The 20,167-nt window shown below is 34.1% G+C and overlaps 3 protein-coding genes and 1 non-coding gene across 4 annotated transcripts; 1 reads left to right on the forward strand and 3 right to left on the reverse strand.

Annotated features, from left to right (window-relative positions):
- Positions 1-363: 363 nt before the first annotated feature.
- On the reverse strand, positions 364-3,157 carry LOC125220150 (macro domain-containing protein VPA0103). Its single transcript, XM_048122292.1, has 7 exons — positions 2,816-3,157; positions 2,376-2,424; positions 2,170-2,272; positions 1,990-2,085; positions 1,816-1,890; positions 1,007-1,076; positions 364-630 (listed from the first exon to the last, which is right to left on the reverse strand). Exons 1-7 carry the CDS (start codon positions 3,137-3,139, stop codon positions 556-558), a joined length of 792 nt encoding a protein of 263 aa, XP_047978249.1. The 5' UTR covers positions 3,140-3,157; the 3' UTR covers positions 364-555.
- An 84-nt stretch (positions 3,158-3,241) lies between these two features.
- Positions 3,242-3,313, forward strand: TRNAM-CAU. Its single transcript has one exon. It is a non-coding gene; the product is annotated as a tRNA-Met (tRNA).
- Positions 3,314-3,765: 452 nt separating this feature from the next.
- On the reverse strand, positions 3,766-5,387 carry LOC125220155 (expansin-A10-like). Its single transcript, XM_048122299.1, has 3 exons — positions 5,162-5,387; positions 4,647-4,962; positions 3,766-4,508 (listed from the first exon to the last, which is right to left on the reverse strand). The coding sequence occupies exons 1-3, from the start codon at positions 5,310-5,312 to the stop codon at positions 4,205-4,207; spliced, it is 771 nt and encodes a 256-aa protein (XP_047978256.1). The 5' UTR covers positions 5,313-5,387; the 3' UTR covers positions 3,766-4,204.
- Positions 5,388-13,829: 8,442 nt separating this feature from the next.
- Positions 13,830-16,588, reverse strand: LOC125211682 (transcription factor RF2b). The gene is made up of 4 exons (XM_048111578.1): positions 16,079-16,588; positions 14,952-15,084; positions 14,790-14,874; positions 13,830-14,559 (listed from the first exon to the last, which is right to left on the reverse strand). The coding sequence occupies exons 1-4, from the start codon at positions 16,462-16,464 to the stop codon at positions 14,183-14,185; spliced, it is 981 nt and encodes a 326-aa protein (XP_047967535.1). The 5' UTR covers positions 16,465-16,588; the 3' UTR covers positions 13,830-14,182.
- Between the last annotated feature and the right edge of the window lie 3,579 nt (positions 16,589-20,167).

A 20,167-nucleotide genomic window follows, 5' to 3' on the forward strand; every position in this document is an offset into this window, starting at 1 on the left:
GTGTGCAACCGAAGGCGACCCTGACATCGTCAACAACCTTAACGAAGCCAAGGCCACGACAGTTGTTCGAGGGGGGACGGGAGTAGGGAATGAGAAGAAGAGCGAAGAGGGAAAAAGAGAGGCGATATGGAGACGACAGCAGATCCCACCGTGTCAGTTCGGCAGTCTAAGAAAGAAGCCAGCGTGAGCGAAAGAGAATGTTGTGCTTATGTGGCTTTATTTTCTTGTCATTTTTTCACACCACAAAGACATGCCAATATAAAAAGGTTTCGATTAAGAATGAGATGATTATAAGTACTAGCAAACGATCTATGTTAAAAACAGATACTTTCCTTTTAAAAATAGTTCGAATATCACCCATACTTAAAAATAAAAGATTTATTAGCTTATAGTAGTAAATAGCAGCACCAAATACAAAATCACTAAATTACAATGTATTAGAGGATGTATCTTATAGATCTGAGAGTATTTGTTCATCACAAGTTTAGTAACTTCATAAACAAGCATCTCATGCCTGTCTAATATCCATTCAGCATAGCCGCGGTGCCGGATTCATCAATTTTTAAGCAATTGATTGGCAGTTTTCACCCAAACATTGTATATCTCGTCTGAGAAGAGAACGAAATGCACCTGAAAAGCATATGAAATGGCAATATAATCACTTCAATAAAACTTCTATAAAGGAAGATGTATATCAAACAGATCAGTTATTAAATTTAGAAAACGGAGAAAGGACAAAATAAATCATGTTGACACTAATTCTTCCACTAGTTTCTTATGTGTATTCTTAAGCATGTTTCATATGGGAGAAAAATGATGGTAGCCTATAGTCACAATTGCGTGAAAATCTTGTACTTCAAGAGGTTAATTGACAAGAAGCTGGACTAGAAAATAAGCTAATCAATATAAGGCTCCTACTTTACCAAACCAATTGCGTATATTGACAATAAGAAGCACTAGGAGAGGATAAGAAGCATTTATGGCATCTTGGTGAAAAAGAAAGTACCTCCTTGAAGTCACCAGCAGATGCATTCACTGTCGATATGGCCACTTTGGCAGCCTCATCAAAAGGATAGCTGCAAATAAAGAGTATAAGAGACTAGCAGAAGTGAGAAGACCACTTTAACAGACTACATGAACTTAAGAAAGATATATCATGGGGAAGTAAACAATACTCCCTCCGTCCACGGAGTATACAGCGTTTGCTTTATTTGTATTTTGGCATCCACAAAGAGTACCAGAAATCTTTTTAGACATGCCCACTCTACTTCATATTTCAACCTTATACACACTACCTTTTGTACCAAAAACCGCTCTTATTTCTACATGACGGGACCCTTAGTCATACCCTATATCGCTATATCCACTAAAAACACAACTACAACCACTTTATTTAAACCATCTGTGGATGGAGGGAATCCAAAATGTCAGAAACCAGCATGAAGGATACTCCTATTCAGATGACAATATGTATCCAACTGAAGCTGATATCCTAGTTCCATTTTTAAATAAAAGAAGTTTTAAATTAGAGAAAGATTGACATTAACATGCCGACATAAAAAAAATGAAAAAAAAATCCAATTTCTTATAGGCAGAATAACATATGCAATATATCTTGAAGAACAATAAGTTAGTAAAATTAGTAAGGAAAAGGTAGAGATGAAGAATCACAGAGCAAATGACATAGTTCATCATAGCTTGTAAGTATAGGTTGCAAACTTAGCCAGACAAATTATGTTTATATAGATAATTATAAAAGGTGATCTAGATGTAATACACGAATTTACAGTTTCATTAAGACGATAATACTCATACCCATAGACCCCGCACGATATAGCTGTAAATGCAATGTATTGAATGTTGTGCTCTTTCGCCACACGTAGACTGTTTCTGTAACAAGTTTTACACAAAACAAATACAAATTCAGCATTTCAGAAATTCAACTTGCAAATCATAATAAGTGGATATTGACAGAGCTCAACTAAGTACCTGTATGCATTTCTCAAAGCAGCTTCAGGGTTCTTATCTGAATCATAAATTGGTCCAACTGTATGAATAACATGAGAAGCTGGCAACCGAAAGCCCCTATTCATTTGAAAACATTTGCTTTATCCATCACATTACCAATCGTACAAAAGAGCGAAGAATATTGTTTTCAGCAACACATACGGGGTAATCCTTGCTTCTCCTGTGGGGCAACGAACTCCAGGCCTCACTTCTGGAACCTCATAGCATGCTTCCCGTAGTTCCGGACCAGCAGCTCGATGTATGGCTTGAAATATACAAATTCAGATAAAAGATAAGCTAAAGATAACCAAATATCATACTAGTTCACTAGAAAAAAAGACATAAACAAAGTACTAATAGAATCTCACCTCCATCAGCACCACCACCTCCAAGCATCCGTTCATTTGCTGGATTGACCTGTAAGGAGAGACTAATTTCAATCTTTGGAGAATGTTAAGTCCAAAGGTTATACTAGTAAACAATCTTCAAGGCTAAATTAAGCAAAACAGAACATGGAAATGATCATTGCCAATCTTGCCATAACAGTACTAAAAAACAACTAAAATCCTAAAATAAGAATTCATTCAGAATGCATAGAAACAAAAATTACATAAACATGAAACTTAAAAAAGCATAGGCATTTCGGTAACATAACAATACTAGCAATGTGATCAACAAAATCAACGGCAAGCCCCAAAATTGGCAGCACAAATCCACCGATCGCCTACATTTCCTATAAAAACTCATTCATCTGTACATAAATTCACACATTCACACACACATAATGAATGAGAGGGGGAAGCCTTACAATAGCATCGGAGGAGCCGTCGACAGACCACCGAGTAATGTCGCCCATCTGAATCTTCAGAACACTCGACGGAGACAGCTGAAACGCGACAGAATCGGCGGCGGCGGAGCTCGACATCCTCGAAAATGCAACTGTGACGGTGGTTCCGCCGCTTAGCGTGTGGCGAGGGGTCGCAACGACGGAGGGGCGCCGCAGCAGGGGGCGGACGGTGAGAATCCGATGAGAATCGCTCTTGCAGAAAGGGCGGAACGGATTGCGTAGGGTTTTGGGAGAATTTGGAACTGAGAAAAAGCGGATGATTCTGGAGCAGAGTGCCTGACTCATTTGCTTCAAAATAATAAATTAATAATTCAATTCCTTTTTGGTGAATTTCAGATAAACCATATTGTATTAGTATTGTAATAATATTAATATTTTAATCAATAAATCAGAGTGGCGCAGCGGAAGCGTGGTGGGCCCATAACCCACAGGTCCCAGGATCGAAACCTGGCTCTGATAATTTTTTAAAAAATGTTTTTTCCTTTTTTCTTCATATTTTGCATTTATTTTTTGCTTTAATTTTTTTAAAAAATGTTTTTTCCTATTCATCATATTCATTGAAACTTGCATTTCTTTTTTTTGCTTTTAAAAATGTTTTTTCCTTTTCATCATATTCATTGAAGCTTGCATTTATTTTTTTTGCTCTCTCCAACACTTAGTTTTTCTTATACTAGTAGTACTATTTTTATTTCTTTATAATTATAGTTATTTTTTGCATAAACAAAAACAAGTTTCAAAATTGTTACTTGGTTTACAACTCTAGTTCTATGTCACAAATTAACATAGTTTGTTCTTTTATTTTTTAAAGTTTGTTAGAGTTGTTATTAATTTCAAAATTGTTATTCAATTCACAACTCCAATGAAATACCAACTCATTCTTCAATGCAATAAAAGCAAAACACCAATAAAAGTAATGAAACATAAATATGATTGTATCATTATAAATCTCATCACATCAATCTCAATTTCAGTATTTTCACTGAATCAAGGATTAAATCTAGAAAACTTATACATATTAGATACCTTCAATGGCAGCATCAAACTACAGCCACCATCTAAATATCATTTTCAAACCAAAATGAAAAATAAAAAGGAAAATAAAATAAAATAAAATAAAGTATGCACCTATTTGATATTCGATGCATACATATCGGCCTAAGCGGGTGCAAACCTACCACCACAGCACTTGAGCCTCTCCCAAATCTCTCACCCTTTTATGCCAATATACACTAATAATTTATCTCAATTTTACTTTCAATCCTTTTTTTTTAATCTATCTCATCTAGTAGTTTAATTTTTTTTAAAAAGACAAAGAAATGACATTTTGAACTGTAATTTGGGCTTAAGTAATTAAAACTGTCCCCCGGAAAATGTTTGTCCGAATTGCCAACCGGCCGGCGCAGCGTTGTTGCTAACGAGGGTCCTTCCGTCGCTAGTGGTGACTTGGAAGGAGAGGGCTTGGCCGTTGAAGTTGGCGTTGCTTTGCCAGTTCTGGCCCCAATTCCTCGACATCGCTTGCCACCCCGTCCTGGATCCTTTAATCGAGACGGAGTGGACGTCCCCAGCACCGCCCACGTTCGTGACCAGGACTAGGTTGAAGAACGAGTGTCCGTTGACTGTGAACCTTATCCCTCCCTTCTTTTGGCAGGGCACCCTATCACATACCATTACACATGTCAACATTAGTTATTTAATCATCCCTTCTTATATATATCATGGTGTAATTTCGTATTTTATTTCATCACTGCACAGTAAATATGGCACGGTGAATAATTAAGAAATGGTAAGGTACCTTCGGAAATTGACGGGGACGATTCCGGCTCTGTACTGGGCGATTTGCAAGTAAGCGGGCTCCGCCAGGTCGAAATGCTGGCGAGGAGGATTGCACCACCCGCCGTTGTCGTTGGGCAGCGACGGGTTAGGCGGGCAGAAGTTAGTGGCGGTGACGGTGAGGGTGCCGGGCAGGCAATATTTGCGGTCGCCGCTGGCGCATGTCAACTCGTAGCACGCCCCACATGTTAGCCCGTTGTTAAAAAGAGCGGTACTCAACGCAGCTGTGTTTGTACCGTATCCTGTACTATACAAGTTACCATAACCACAAGCACCCCCTGCAAATAAACAAATTGTTAAAAAACTCAGTTTGAAAACTTCTCCAAATAATATCGCTCATTAATAATTAATTAAATAAAAAAGTAGGACCTTGATTTGAACATGACATATGACATATTAACGTGGTCCAAAATGTAGGGCAATGCTCATGCAAAGTAACAAAAATGTTTATAGTGAGTTAATTTTTTTTAAACTCACCCATGGTGCCGGAAGCATCACCGCCGCCGTAGAAAGTGGCGTGGGCGCTGTCCCAACCGCCACCATAGCCGGAGAAAGCGCCACGTAAGCAAAAGGCGGCGAACGAGAGGACTAGGAGAGGGAGAGAGGCAACAGGGCGTTGGGATTCCATTGAGAAGAAATTGATTGTAACTTTTTTTGAGAGGGAAAGAGGAAGAGAAGATGGAGAGATTGGTACAAAATAAGGAGTGATGGAGGGGCTTATTTATACAGAGGAAAATGCAGATAAGAAATGGTGAGTATATTATAATGTAGAAAATGACAATGAAAATTTGAGAGCCACAATCAAATCCAATTTATGTATATTTTGGGAGAAATATTGCACATGCATTTGTTCCAACTTGAACTACCAACTGCTAATCTCACTGACCCTACAACCACATGCAACTCTAACTGTTTTTTATTTTTCCTTTTATATCAATTCATTCAATTTTTATTTCATTGATTTTTGGGGGGTGACACTAGAAAATTTGTTGTCACAATTAATTCAGTTTGCCTAAATTGGCCAGAAATTACGCCTCATCGGCATGTGAGTGAGTATATTGGCAGTACTATTTGACTCTTCATAAATATTAGATTACAAAAGTCAATTTTCCTTCATTGATTTATGGGTGTTAATTAGCTACTATATTATTTTATTTAAAATAACCAGTGATCGATAAATAGTTGTATAATCAGTCGATTACCTTTTCAGATAATTTTCAATTAATTAGGTAGACTTTTATTTAAAATTTGGAGAGTTGGAAGAAATTGTGTATATATCTAGCAGAAGTCAAACTTGATTAGTGCTACATTATTACATAGTAGTAGTATATATTTTAGAGTCAAACCAAGTTAAAATATGATTTATTATATAAATACTCTTACAGTAGGTCTAATAGTAAACTTTATACACTGATACTTTTACATTTGTACCGTTAATTGATTCTGTTAATTTGTAATTTATGTGCCACTAATTAATTGCAGCCCCACATGCAATTTTAATTGTCAATTTACATTGCCAGTCCCCAAATATTGTTGATATTAATTGGGAGGATATTATGTTGGATTGGGCGTGTTTGTGTAATCATTTATGAAAATTACTAGATTAAAAAGTACTATAGTAATTAATTATTTAAAGATGGTCAAATGTTGTTTTAAAGTCAATCCTAGAGGGTAGTGAAATAAAATGTGGAAAACGATGAGCATATGAGACTTTAGTACCATAATTTGTAGGGGTGTATTATTTGTAAACTTTGATATTCAACTATTACTTGTAATTTAATTTCATAATTAGTTACCTAATTATTGTAATATTAAAGGACGAATACTATAAGTATTTCTTTTTTCTATGTTATGGGTCCATCATTTGTAAACTTTGATATTCAACGTCTATTACATTTAATTTAATTTCATAATTAATTACCTAGTTATCATAATTTTAAAGGACGAATACTATAAGTATTTTTTTTTCTATATTATAAAAACTCTTGGTAAATTCTCGCTTCAGTCACTTTTTTGATAAATGACCCTTTTAGAATATGCATTTTTTTGTCCCTTTATATATTTTTCTATATTATCCAAGTTTTAGTTTATTGCATTTGTACCTTTTAGGCTTTTTCTATTTTATGAAAACTTTTTTCAGTTAAACCCCTTATAATTATATGAATTGATGACATCTATAATAGTATAATACTGTTGTGCCCAACTGTGTAACATCTTAATCACTTAATTAAGAAATCTTTTTAATTAAAGTAAATTAAACATTACTTGATTGGAGGATTTAATATCTGTAATTTGATGCCCTACCTAATTCGAACGTCAGAAAAATACTACTACTTATATGTAGTAAACAGACTAGTTGTTAATTAATACAAATGAGGCACAAAATTAATTTGGTGAAAATGACTTCAAAGAGGTTGTCGGTTATCTTCATGTGATATAGTAATACATAGGCTATAAAATTGACTATATTTGTCAAAAAATAAAAAATAAAAAATAAAAATAAAATAGTAATAATATTTTGCTATTATCTGCAGTTGTGACGTTGCAGGTCGGCTTATTGAAATTAAACATGTAAAAGTCCAAATTAGACTCACAAAATATTATTACAATATTATATTTTTTATAGTTTAACCAAATCAAAAAAGCATCACAATGAGTCAGATTCGTCACACGTGTCGACCCCACGGTCTCCTAATTACAAAAAATGTTACCAATTTAGCAAAAATTAAGTATGATTTCATTGTCATCCGTCAAAATCAGTTTAGGTGATTAATTCATTGATTATACATATAATCATGAGTAGATTCGGATTAAAAAAGATTTGAGATTTTTCCACACAAAACAAAATGAAATGAAATATAAAATTAAAGATTTTGAGAACCTAATGGGCCTACCATGTTAGGGGCACATGCAAGTCCCGGAAAGGATGGTATGTTAATATAGAATTTATTATTGAGTTTTGACATATGAAAAGTATTTGTACCTAAAAATACATAATAAATGACTATTTAATTATGTATACCCACATCCATAGTCCACATATTCGTGCCTACACGTTTTTCCTTGAAGAGATTTTGTTTAGGAAATTATTTGTTAAAATAGTACTACTAAAAATTATTGATGAAAAAATGGTGTTTTTTATGTTTTTATTTACTAGATGCTACGCATAATTAAATATAGATTTAACATGTACATACGAAGATAGTAATGTAGGTATTTATAAAATAAGTTGCCTTTTTTAACGTTTGTTATATTAACTTAAACTTTATTAAGCGTGATTCGGTGGAAAGCTATATGGATTTTCTTTTTGTGATGTGGTAATTTTTTCTAGCACTTATAGTTTTTATATTGATATCTAAAATAGGTAGAACAAAATAAAAGCAGAAAGAGTAGCACCACTATTAGATAAAAAAAATAGATAAAATTGTAAATGACACGGATTTTAATGATATCTACAATTCATACAAAAATGATCATATATGTTTGTGAGAGGTGTAGTAGGAAATGTATTAGGATCCGGATTAGGTGATCCTTTCCGCAATTTTTCTACTATAGTGAAATACAATCATAATGGATACTGTATTTTCCTTTTACTAAAGCATTGTACATAAGTGTATAAAGATATTTTACTTAAGTCAATGGCCTCAGAAAAGCTTTCCGAAAAACATTAATTATATTACTTCAATTTGCATTTCTCTCTAAAGTATTTTCCAAAGGGCATCTTGCAAACATATGATCATAATTTAATTCACAGCCCAAAATATTTATCACTAAGTCTATATGACTTTTCCTTGTCATTTTTAGCATGTCAAATATTCCCATTATTTAAGTCTTTAAGATTTGACATGAGATTCTCTCTCTGCCGCCGTACAAAATTTTCCACAATTATATACGTTTAGTATTGTAAATTTAAAAGATAATTCTACTTAATTAAATTCACAAATTTCCAGTACTATCTAATCTTCAAAATCCCAAAGAATAAGCAGAATTTGAGTTTTTTTTAACTTAGTTAAAAAGATAAGATTTTTTACCATCTCGTAAATAACTAACTACGATTTGAAGCAACATAGATATATAGAATATACAATTTACCATTTATGCATAGTACTAGGGGTGGCAAATCGTGCGTGTCGGGTCGTTATCGTGTCGACACGATAACGACACGAACACGATAACAACAAACACGAACACGACCCGTTAATAAAACCTCAAACACGAACACGAACACGACCCGCTACCCTCAGACACGAACACGACACGGACACGACACGAACCCATTAACGACACGAACACGACACGAACCTATTAATGACACGAAAATAAGTATTGAAAAATGAAATAATAAGAATAATAATATTAAAATATTATGTGTTAATAAGAATAATAATATTAAAATATTATGTGTTAACGGATAACACGAACACGACACACGAACACACATTGTTAGCGGATAACACGAACCCGACCACGAACACGACACGAAATTTTCGTGTCCTTAATGGGTCGACCCGATAAGGACACGAACACGATAAGCTCTGACCCAAACCCATTAATTTCGTGCCGATTCGTGTCGTGTTATCGTGTCGTATCAAAAATTGTCAGCCCTACATAGTACCCTACCCTCAAGGGAAATTGAATCATCGTTGCCTTCTCAAAAGTGAGATGTCCTAACTTCCTAAAGACCTAAACCACTACAAATGAAAGCCACCTTCACCAACCGCCTCGTACTATAGTATGATTCATTTTTTAATTTATTATTATTATTATTATTATTATTATTATTATTATTATTATTTTTATTTAGTTATTTTTTTTAAAATTTCAGTCTACATATTTAAATATAATCAAGACGAATTAATTTCAGACTATTAAAAATTTATATAAGTAAAATTTTTAATAAATGTCATAATATTAGGGATAAAAAAAATATACTAACAAAGTCAAAAACAAATTGATTCTTCCATATTACTAAAAATTTATATTAAGTAATAATATAAGGGATAATTTTTTTATCTGTAACAAAGTCAAAACGAAATGATGCCAATTGTTATTGACCGACAAAAATGGAAAAAAAATATTACTACTACGTACTCCTATTGATTGTCAAGGAGAGGTATTAGCCAAATATCGTTAAGGTATTTATCCTAATTTGAATATAAGAGCATCTCCAATAGTACTTCGGTCAGAAATCGGCCAGAAATCGGCCAACGGTTTTACCCTCTGCCACGTCAGTAGCACTAAAAATCCACCTGCCACATCAGATTTAGGCCAGCCATAGGCCAGCCGCAATAAAAATAATTCAAAAAATACTACATTTACGGAATTAAAATCACAATACGGAATTAAATTTACGACATATATACGGAAAAAATTCGTTAATTTTATTTAAATAAAAAAAGTACATTAACTAAAAATTTAAAAAATTACATAATAAAAAAAAATCCGGGCTTCCACACACGAGCCACCGCCCCACTCTACTCCTCACTAATTTATTAAAAAAATACATTAAAAAATGTTAGTATGCCTTGAATCTGTGTATAGTTTGCCGCTAGCCGAACGGGCCCCCGGCCCAACGGTATGCATGTTTCTGTTTTAGTTCTTAATTTTGTATTGGACCTAGTTGTTGTTGTCCATCGTATGTTGCTCTTGTACAGAAATTTAGAGAGAGAGAAAATCGCGTTTATATAGGTTTTAAAAAAAAAAAAAAAAATCAAAAATCGGCGCTAGCCGATCGGCACGCCACAATGGCGGCCAGCGCATCGGCTAGCGCCGAGCGATCGGCCAGCGCACGCCAAACTTTTGGCCGATTTTGCGCTGGCCGACTCTAATGGTTCGGCTAGTCAATCGGCCAGCGCGACGAATCGGCTAGCCGGTCGCTAGCCGATCATTGGAGATGCTCTAAGAAACAGTACCTTCAATTTGATTACATATCTCTCTAACTAACTTTGTTCTATTCGCACACTACTATAGTTTGTTACTGTCTTCTCTATTTTTGGCAGTGAAATTGAATGATGATGACCATTAAAATTCTAAGAAAAGAAGGCCATTCTTTAAATTCTAAAAAAAGAAGGTCATTAATTACTTAACTGACTGACAGATATGTAGTTAAAATTTGGATTTTTCATATACTCTACATTATAAAGTTTTAAAATAAAATATAATAAACTTTGATAATTTTTACCGTTTCTTTAAATTCATATTTCACAAAATCTGAGTAGATCTAATATTAAAATTTTAATGTATCACATTCTAAAAATATATAGTGATTTGGATCACATATCGATCCATATTAGAAGAGTATCCATTTCCATTTGATTATTTTTAATTCCATGTTAGCAATTAAATTTTAAAATTATGTGATGTGCCAAGTCGTATTCAATTTTGCATAATTTAAACTCCAGGAAATTACGAGATAATTATGTTAATATATTTTTTAAATACTTTATTGTATATGAGAAAAATAGTTGAGTTGGTCTTCAAGAAAATAATTGATAGTAATATAAAAATACATTGGATATTGTAGATAACCGTCACCTCAGATATAATTCCTATCTAACAATGTATTTAAATTATAGTGACTTTTAATGATTAAAAAGAAAAAAAAAAGTGAAAATATAGTGGTCGAAAATACATTGAATAGACAAAACACGAGTGCCTCAAATTAGATCCACAAAAAGGCATGTGGGAAGTTTATCCAAATGGTCGTTGTTTAGGGACCAGAGGGAACTATTTCTAAAGGTTTGTCTAATATTCTACACTTGCTATCAAGACAAACTTTAACTCGACATTAACTTTGAGGGTCAAGTTATAAATATTAATGAATTGGGCTCAATTTATGGGTCTTTTGCTTTTATGAGTACTTTCGGATGCTTGTTTTGTGTGTTTTGTCTATATTTTTTAGTTCGATTGTTTGTTCAGTACTTCATCGTGTGTTTTGTGATTATCGTTTGGAACCTATTCTTCGGTAGTAAATGAAATTGACAGATAACGCAAGGAAATATGTGCTGCTCCTTTGCTTTTTTTTTTATATTGTTTTTCTTCTGCATTAGTTTTAGACATAATATTTGTTTTTGTTTATGCATTGATTTTTATTGCTTTTTACTGTTGTTTATGTTTGTATGTTACTTCGCCAAAATAATAAAATAACAAATGCAACTAACACAAAAGTTGCATATGCACTACACTCCCAACCTAGAGACTACAACAAAGATAAAGACACAAACCAACCGAATAAGGACTAAACACTCCTAAATCAACGAGCAAAGATATGCCACAACAAGATTATTCTACTAATGAGTAATTCCAAAACAACAAGGATCGCACAGACTCAATCCAATTAGTTATCTGTCTAAAAACAATTTACATACTACTACTAGTCATTTCTCACAACATGAGAAAATAAAAATTAAACTTACAATGACAACTTCATATTTATTACTACTTTTACTTAGTTATTTGTTTCTCATAGTACTCATGTAGAATGTAGGCATATGATTCATATCTTATTTTAATCAAACACAAAATTCATTATTTTCTAATTTATCCATGAACATATATCACCTCATTGCCATCATCAGTTCGTTGAAAACTAATTTTATTGAATTTCAATGCATAAACTCCTATGTTTGCCATGTGCAATTAATATATATAGTTAGGTCATGGTAGGGCAAGTATTGGCCCTTAGTGAGGCTACAAGCCAATTTAATTTTGGGGTCCTAATTCTTGGTCTACGCAACATATACGTATACATAATGATCTTATGTAGGTGGTTCAAAAACATTTGTCAATCCATGTAATTAATTTTCTTAGTGATACATTTATATGAGGGCTACATTTCTTTAAATTATGGGCTTATTGGTAAAATACCAAATTATGAGAAATAGTGTCGAAACAGTTAGCGAGCATCATATAATTTCCGACTCGACCCAATATTCATCAGGTATCAGGTACTCAATCGAATATATCAAGGTCGGGTGCGGGTACGGGTAATTTCCTTGTAAATAATTTGCCTAAATATTGAAGAATTTAGATGTGTCTATTTTTCTACAAATCAAAAAAAGAAATGATTTATAAAGCACGTCAAATACCAAAATCGATTATGTGGTCTTTGGGCAATCAAATCACATATAACTGCATTACTTATGTTACGTCGATAGAAATTAATATCGTCGTATTTAATGAATATTAATTTCGTCAATGAACAAGTGGATGGGCATTACCATGATTTATGGGAAAGATATTATTAATAGAAGGTGGTTATTTATGCCTTTATTTGCTTTTGCTGGCCCCCTTTGCTGACATATTAAAATGCTACAATTATAGTCTTCATTTTCCTTTTGTTTTTTTGAACCAATATATTAAAAAAAGTCTTCAATATTTATGTATAAGTCGTAGCATATCACATGCATTCGTTACACAATGCTATTTACAAAATGTGGCATATAAGTTAATGCATTATAGTGTAAATTGGATACACAATATTGCTATTAATAAAGTGGGGCATAAATCACAGTAGAGCCACACAATATAGACACTAACAACTTATTTGGTCGACCAACAATAAATATTTATATTATTTCGTATTTTATTATTATTATTATTATTATTATTATTATTATTTATTATCATCCAAAATACCATGTGTTATTTATTCCATATATTTACTGTAATCGATAATATCATAAATATATGGCTGACTTCTATGGGAAAATTAGACTTCAACATTAAACATGAAAACAAATGACCAATGGGAAAATTAGAACTCAACACCCAATGTACTTTTACGCTTTCGCAATTATTTCTCAATCTACTGTAAATAGCAAGTAAATGCTTAAACTATAACAACTATGTAATGAAATTTCGAGAATGTAATTATTAAAAGTTTAATATTTCGAGAATTTAATTGTTCTTTCCCTTTAGATCATACTACTAGTTATTACTCCATCGGCCTACAATTTAAAATTCGCTGCAAATTTTAAAAATATGAAGAGAAGTTAGTGAAATAAAAATAGTGAAATGTGAACCTCAATTTTATACTAGTACTATTAGTTTGTAATGAAATGTGAGTGTAATGATTGAGTGTAGATTACACTTACTAAAAAAATGATACTATTTGAAAAGGTAAATGAAATGCAAACAGTTGAAATGAGTGAAGAGCAAAGCATAAAAATTAAAAAATCTATCAGTAAACCAACACAAACTGATGTGCAAGTTCATTACAATCGACATACAACACAACCTATGATTTCTCAGTTTAAACGAATAAATCAAAATGTAGACGAAACGAAGACTTAACCGGCTCCCAACGCAAAGAACAACGACAAACCTACAACACTAAGGGGGAACCTAAAACAACCAGTTAACTCCAAAGAAAGAAAGAGAGAAAAAAAGTTAATGAAAAAATGTGGATTGCTGATGATTCTGGATGTTAAACGCGGTGGTGTCAGTCTATGAACAAACAGATTTTCGGGGATAAAAAAAATCAAAAGAACCTGAAAATCAGAATGTACTACTGCTTTCACTGGCGGATATAGAGGGGCCTTCAGACTTCACATGAGTGGTTCCGTTGCTGATATCAAGGCCTTGAAATCGTCCGAGAGGGTCTTGGTGCATTGAGTCGGAGAGTTGCCTTGTGTGATTGGCAGAGAGCATGGCATGCTGCTGGTGGCTTGACATGCCGGCTTGAAGTGTGTGAAACTGCTGCATTTGTGTGTTCAATGATTCGTTTGAGCCAGCTTGAGGCTGGTTGGAAAAGAATGTGGTCTGGTTGTAGGGAAGGTGCTGCACGGTTAGATTGAACGTATCTGATGTGGTCGACATTTCTCCAGTCGCGACTCTGAGTCTTTCTACTTCCTGCCGTAGTGCTTCATTGAGTGCTGCATATTTTCAAGACAATATAGTGAATTTCATCTCAAATTCGTTTTAAATCACATTAAGAACTCTAATCTTGTATCAATGCTAAATTCAGAAGGATCAAGAAGCAAACTTTCAAAGCACAAGTACTTGTGAGCGATGGCACGAGTAGTTCTAAGGGACTTATCAGATGAAAACTTCCCCAATTCAAGAGTTGATGCATTAGAAAGATTGTTACTGCATTAGTATTTACCATCGCGTAGTTGAGCTTGCTGTTCCATGGCTTGCAACCGAAGCTTAAGCTCCGTATTCTCATTACTGAGTCCAGTTGTGTCTCTCTGAAAGAGATAACAAATGCATAAGAAACATCGTAAAGTTAAGACTGTAGTAACATGTTTTGCTCCAGTAGACATACCTGGAACAGAGTGAGTTGCGCAGAGAGAGTCGTTGCTTCAGTTTGAAGCGTCTGAACTTTTCTCTCCAGTTCAGATATATACCGGGCCTTCCTTTCTTTTGATCGAGCAGCAGACTGCCGATTTGCCAGAATCCTGCACGACAAAATGGTTGTGATTGTCGATAAAAGGCCGTTGATGATGAAGCATATCACAAGCTACAAAACTGAATAAGAAAACACATCTCATCTCATTTCAAGCATACTCTGACAAATTGACAACAAATATTAGAGTGGATTGTGAAGGGATGCGGGAAGAAACGAAAGTAAGACCCTTGAGCGATCAATGCAATATACCTACATAAGTTCACCAAAGAATTGGAAAAATGAGGAAAAAGTAGACAAGATTACCGAATTGCAAGGTGTACACGTCCGAAATTCGACATACTAATCCAGTTTGATAACTAAGCTGATATTTTCCAACCCCAAGTTTTATTAGCTGAGTTCAAAGTGCATGACCACATCTAATCCCTTAAGAAAACACTTGCATTCTGCAATAAATAACATTGGTTTTACTATATTTAAGTTGATTTAGTACGTATTTTCGTCACAACTTCTTCTGCTAAAGTATGTTACCAAATCCAGACCACTTGATTCATCACAAACCACACAAGAAAAATGCACGAGCAGTCGCAGCTAAAGCAGTTAATGTTCTTGACAATAAGTAAAGCTCATACACAATATAGCCATCATTACCTAGAAAAAGACTGGATTTTTCCAAATCATCCACTAAAACCAATCAAGATCTTCAAAGTTATAAACCCTTGCCATCAAAAGGGTTGCTTTGCAATAACTACATTTGAGATAAATGCCCAAATTCACACAGCAATCCTTACCCAAAAGGACCTTAACTACACCACAAACCAAATATAGATCCCAACACTCAATTACTTAGAAAAGACTAAGCAACTGTTACAACTCAATTAATGCAATCACAGCAATAACAAAGAGAAACACATCACTCAAATCCACACATCGAATTTCAAGATTCACAGAGATAGATCCATCCCAAGATCCAATCTTGAGTCCATGATCCAACACAAGCATAAAACCCAGATCAAATCCACACACAAAATGAGTAAAGATCGCACCTTTTTGCGCGTTTGGGATCAATAGTCCAGAGCTCAGCAAGCTTGTCGGGGGGCATAGCCTTCTTGGCCTCGATGCTGCTGTCGCTGAGCAAGAAGCTGGAGCTGCTATCGACGGAATTGCTGTGGCGGTGGCGCGGCCTCTTGTCGGCGTCATCGTCGGCGGCGGCAGATCCGGGAGCGGCGCTGAGCTTCTCAATGTCCATGTAGGTGGAGAAGAGATCGTCTTCGGATCCCATCTCGTCGAAGCTCGCGGCGGGGGCGTCGAAGGGGTCGGAGCCCAGATCTAGGTCGTCGGGGAGACGGAAGTTGACCTCGGAGTGGGCGCGGCGGTGGCGCATTGCGGCGGAGAGGGGCGGCATTTGCTGCTTGGAGTTGGGATCTTGCATCTTAAAGATTGAACCTTTTTTGCGGTTGGATGATGGGGAGTGGATTTAACTGTTTCTGGTTGAACTAGGAAAGAAAAGAAAGACTAAAAGGAGTGTGTGTGTGTGAGTTGGGTGGACTTTTTGAGAGTGTAATCATTTCATGGTGTGGGGTTGTGTGCATGGGAACAACACCCTCTAGTGGTTATGCCCTATGCCATGCTACAATCAATCATGGGCTACTTGCACAAAAGGTCTTAGAATTGCCATGTGGGATATTGTTCGAGATGCATGGTTAAATCAGAAATGTCGATTTGGTTGAAATCGTATTGCGTGGTTGTGGATCTAGAATTGGAATCGTCGTAAATGAGGCGAATCTAAACTGGCTTTGCTCTTTAGGTCATCTAGTTATGGTTTTGTAATGTCGAGCAGAAAACAAGAGATTTTGTTCAAAATAAGTAAAGATCACAAAAATCAAAAAATTAATCTAGAAGATTGAAAGAGGTCGTGGAAAACCCAAAAAAGAACGGTGGGAAGATTGGTAAAACAAAATCGACGATTTTGCTCGGATCAGTGGTTATGGAATTGTCATAATTAAATAGGGTGACTTCGCAGTAGTTCCGCTAATCTGAATTGTAAACTAGTGATACAATCAGAATCGTCGGCAAAAAAAAAATAAGGAAAATCAGAAAAACTTGAAAAGAACTGTAGAAAATTTGTCCGTTGAATTAGAAGCGTCTTGGTCAGTTCTGATTCCACATTTCGTGGAACTAGAAATGGCGAAGTTGAAAACATTAGGTCGACATCACGAGGGTATATTGTAAATAATGTTATCCACTTTAACATCTTTTGTTCTTTTACCTAAACTGATGATTTCATTAATTAATACTTGCATTATATGGAAGAAAATGGGAACGAAATGTAATTAGGAAAAACCACAACAAAATGCTTAGCTTAAATTCGGGTGGAGATAAATATTTTATCGTTTTAAAAAAATAAAATTAGTAAAGGAAGAGTTGAAATCAAATTGGTTAATCTTTGATGTCAGAGATAAAATTCATGTTTTTGTGTAGTCATTAAGTAAAATTTATTTGCTTCTACAGTTCTCCACATATCACACTCCACATTAAATGCAAATAAGCTATTGGAATTTCAGAGGTTCACAATATTCATGTGTTTTGTGTAAAGTCATTAAGTCTAGTTCTCTCTTACCACACACCAGATTAATTGCAAATAAGTTGTTGGAATTTTCTTCAACAGTCAATCGTAAAACTATACTGCTATGGATGATACATAAGTATATTCCTAGAATTTAGGTAGGACTTTTTTTTTTTTTGGTTATTGTTAGAAAAATAATGAATTTTAGTCAAATTATGGTTTGTCATACAACAATTTTGAAAATCAGCAGCAAAAACTATGGATTTTAATATTTTTTTCTCAATTATTTTATGACAAAATATTTCAACTTTTTTTTACAGTATGTTGTTGGTTAGATGCACTGCACATATTTCAAATTGATGATACGCTTGAGTCATTTGCTCATTGTGTTGAGAAAAATGATAAAATTTATTGGTGGTGTTATCCTCATTAAATTATTCGGATATCACTTTAGATACAATTTCATTCAAATGAAAACATATAGAAATTTTTAGAAAAATGTTAATTTATGATTTCACAAATAATTTTCAAATTTATGAAACATATCAGAATTTGAATAAAATATATGGTTTTTTTGTCAACACCCCTATTTTAAATTTTAATGAAATGGAACTAGTATGTGGATTATATTACTAGAAGATTTGCAATAACGAGTTTATATAAATAAAATATTTTGAGTCTACTAGTAGTATTTATTTTGTGTAAGGATAACAATAAGTGGATGTTTTACCTAAGTACTACTAAATATAGTAAATTTAACTACAATTTTAAAAAAATGTCTAAATCTTATGTTTTTCTCTTTTTTTTTTTGGGTTTTAACCACATGTATAGCGAACGAATCCGACTAATCCTGCTCGACGGGATTTGCGGATTAAGGCCGAAAGTCTCCCAGTGGTACCGGTTTTGCGAATTAAGACCGAAAGTCTCCGGGTAGCGGGGTTTGTGGATTAAGGCTAAAAGTCTCCCAGCGGGTGGCGGGGTTTGAACCCTTGACCTCATGGTCACCACAGCTTCACGCTGCCAACTGTGCTGCGACCCGTTGATAACTTATGCTTTTCTTTAATAACCTGCGATTTTACAATTTTTTTGTAGTATGTCATATAAGATGTTCTATCCATCTCGATAAGACAAATAAGCATGATATAAATGTGTGTGACTAATAATTTTACTATAAACAGTTCAAAAAAGAAACATACTAATTCGTCCTATTCTAATGCTTATAGCACTCTAATCCAAAATCAAGACTAAATCTCCATCCTTGGATTTTAAAATGAGTGGATGAGATTAAAGCTCACAAATCTCAATAAATAGTAGACAAAATATCAACAAAAGGGTAATATCGTCATTATATTATCATATGATAATTTTCGTGGATGTTTTTTTATATCAACATTGTGTATTACAAATATCAACAATATGACATTAGAATATCAATACAAGGACAAGAAAATATCAACACATTTTTATTGAGATTGGACATGCATAATATTGAGATTTTGCCTACAATATATTGAGATTTTTTGTTGCATTTGTTATAAAAGCTGCTTATCAACATTTACGAAAATTGAAATATAATTTATCAAATTTCATCACCCGAACATCGTCGGAACATATGCAATTGAGATCTTGTTGGAATCCTTATTAAATTATCTTTAATTTGATATATTTTTTGCGAAAAAATAATTTAAATTGAGAGTGTTACGTAAATTTAAAGATTTGAGATGATTTTGAGGAGAGAAAAAGTAGTTAGTTATAATTACTACACATTGAATTTGACATTAATATTCTTTTAATTTAATTAATTATTATTTAAATTTATAATATATTACACTTAGCATTATATTAACCACAATATCTTCTAATCTAATGGTTTGAAAATTAGTCTCAATTTTAGATCGGTAATTACTTAGCAATCAATTACCTCCCCTAATTCATATATCAATTGCCGCATACTAGTAATTAATAATTTGTACATAAATTAAAATTATTTCTTCTTAGAAAAGAGTTTGAATTCTGATGCTCCCAAGCCCACGATAACGGCCCATCACATATCCAACTCACCTCATGACCAACAGACCAAGCCACTGCACTATATGATAGCCCATCAACGGCCCAAGCGAAACAAACGGTAAAACACCCCCCCCCTGCCCCACACAATCGTAGATTCAGTGGCGGTCGCCCCTTCGTGCGACTAATTTCTTTTTATTCAGACGTAAAATTACCATGTCCGCCCCCTCCGTTTGCTCCGACGTTGCCCTAAAAATTGAAAAAAATTGTCATTTTCGCCCTAAACCAACCTACTAATATATATTTCGCCCCCTCCGTTTATCAATCCTGGATCCGCCACTGCGTAGATTATTCTTGATTATAAATACTCCTCCGTCCCATAAAGATTGTCTCACTTTAACCGGACACGGATTTTAAGAAATGTAATGAAAAGTGAGTTGAAAAAGTTAGTGGAACGTGAGTCCTATTTTTATATATTAGCTTTATAATAAAATGTGAGTATGAATGAGTTAGTGGAATATTTATAATAAAATGTCAGTATGAATGAGTTAGTGGAATACGA

Source organism: Salvia hispanica, chromosome 1, assembly GCF_023119035.1.
Source record: "Salvia hispanica cultivar TCC Black 2014 chromosome 1, UniMelb_Shisp_WGS_1.0, whole genome shotgun sequence".
NCBI lineage: Eukaryota > Viridiplantae > Streptophyta > Magnoliopsida > Lamiales > Lamiaceae > Salvia > Salvia hispanica.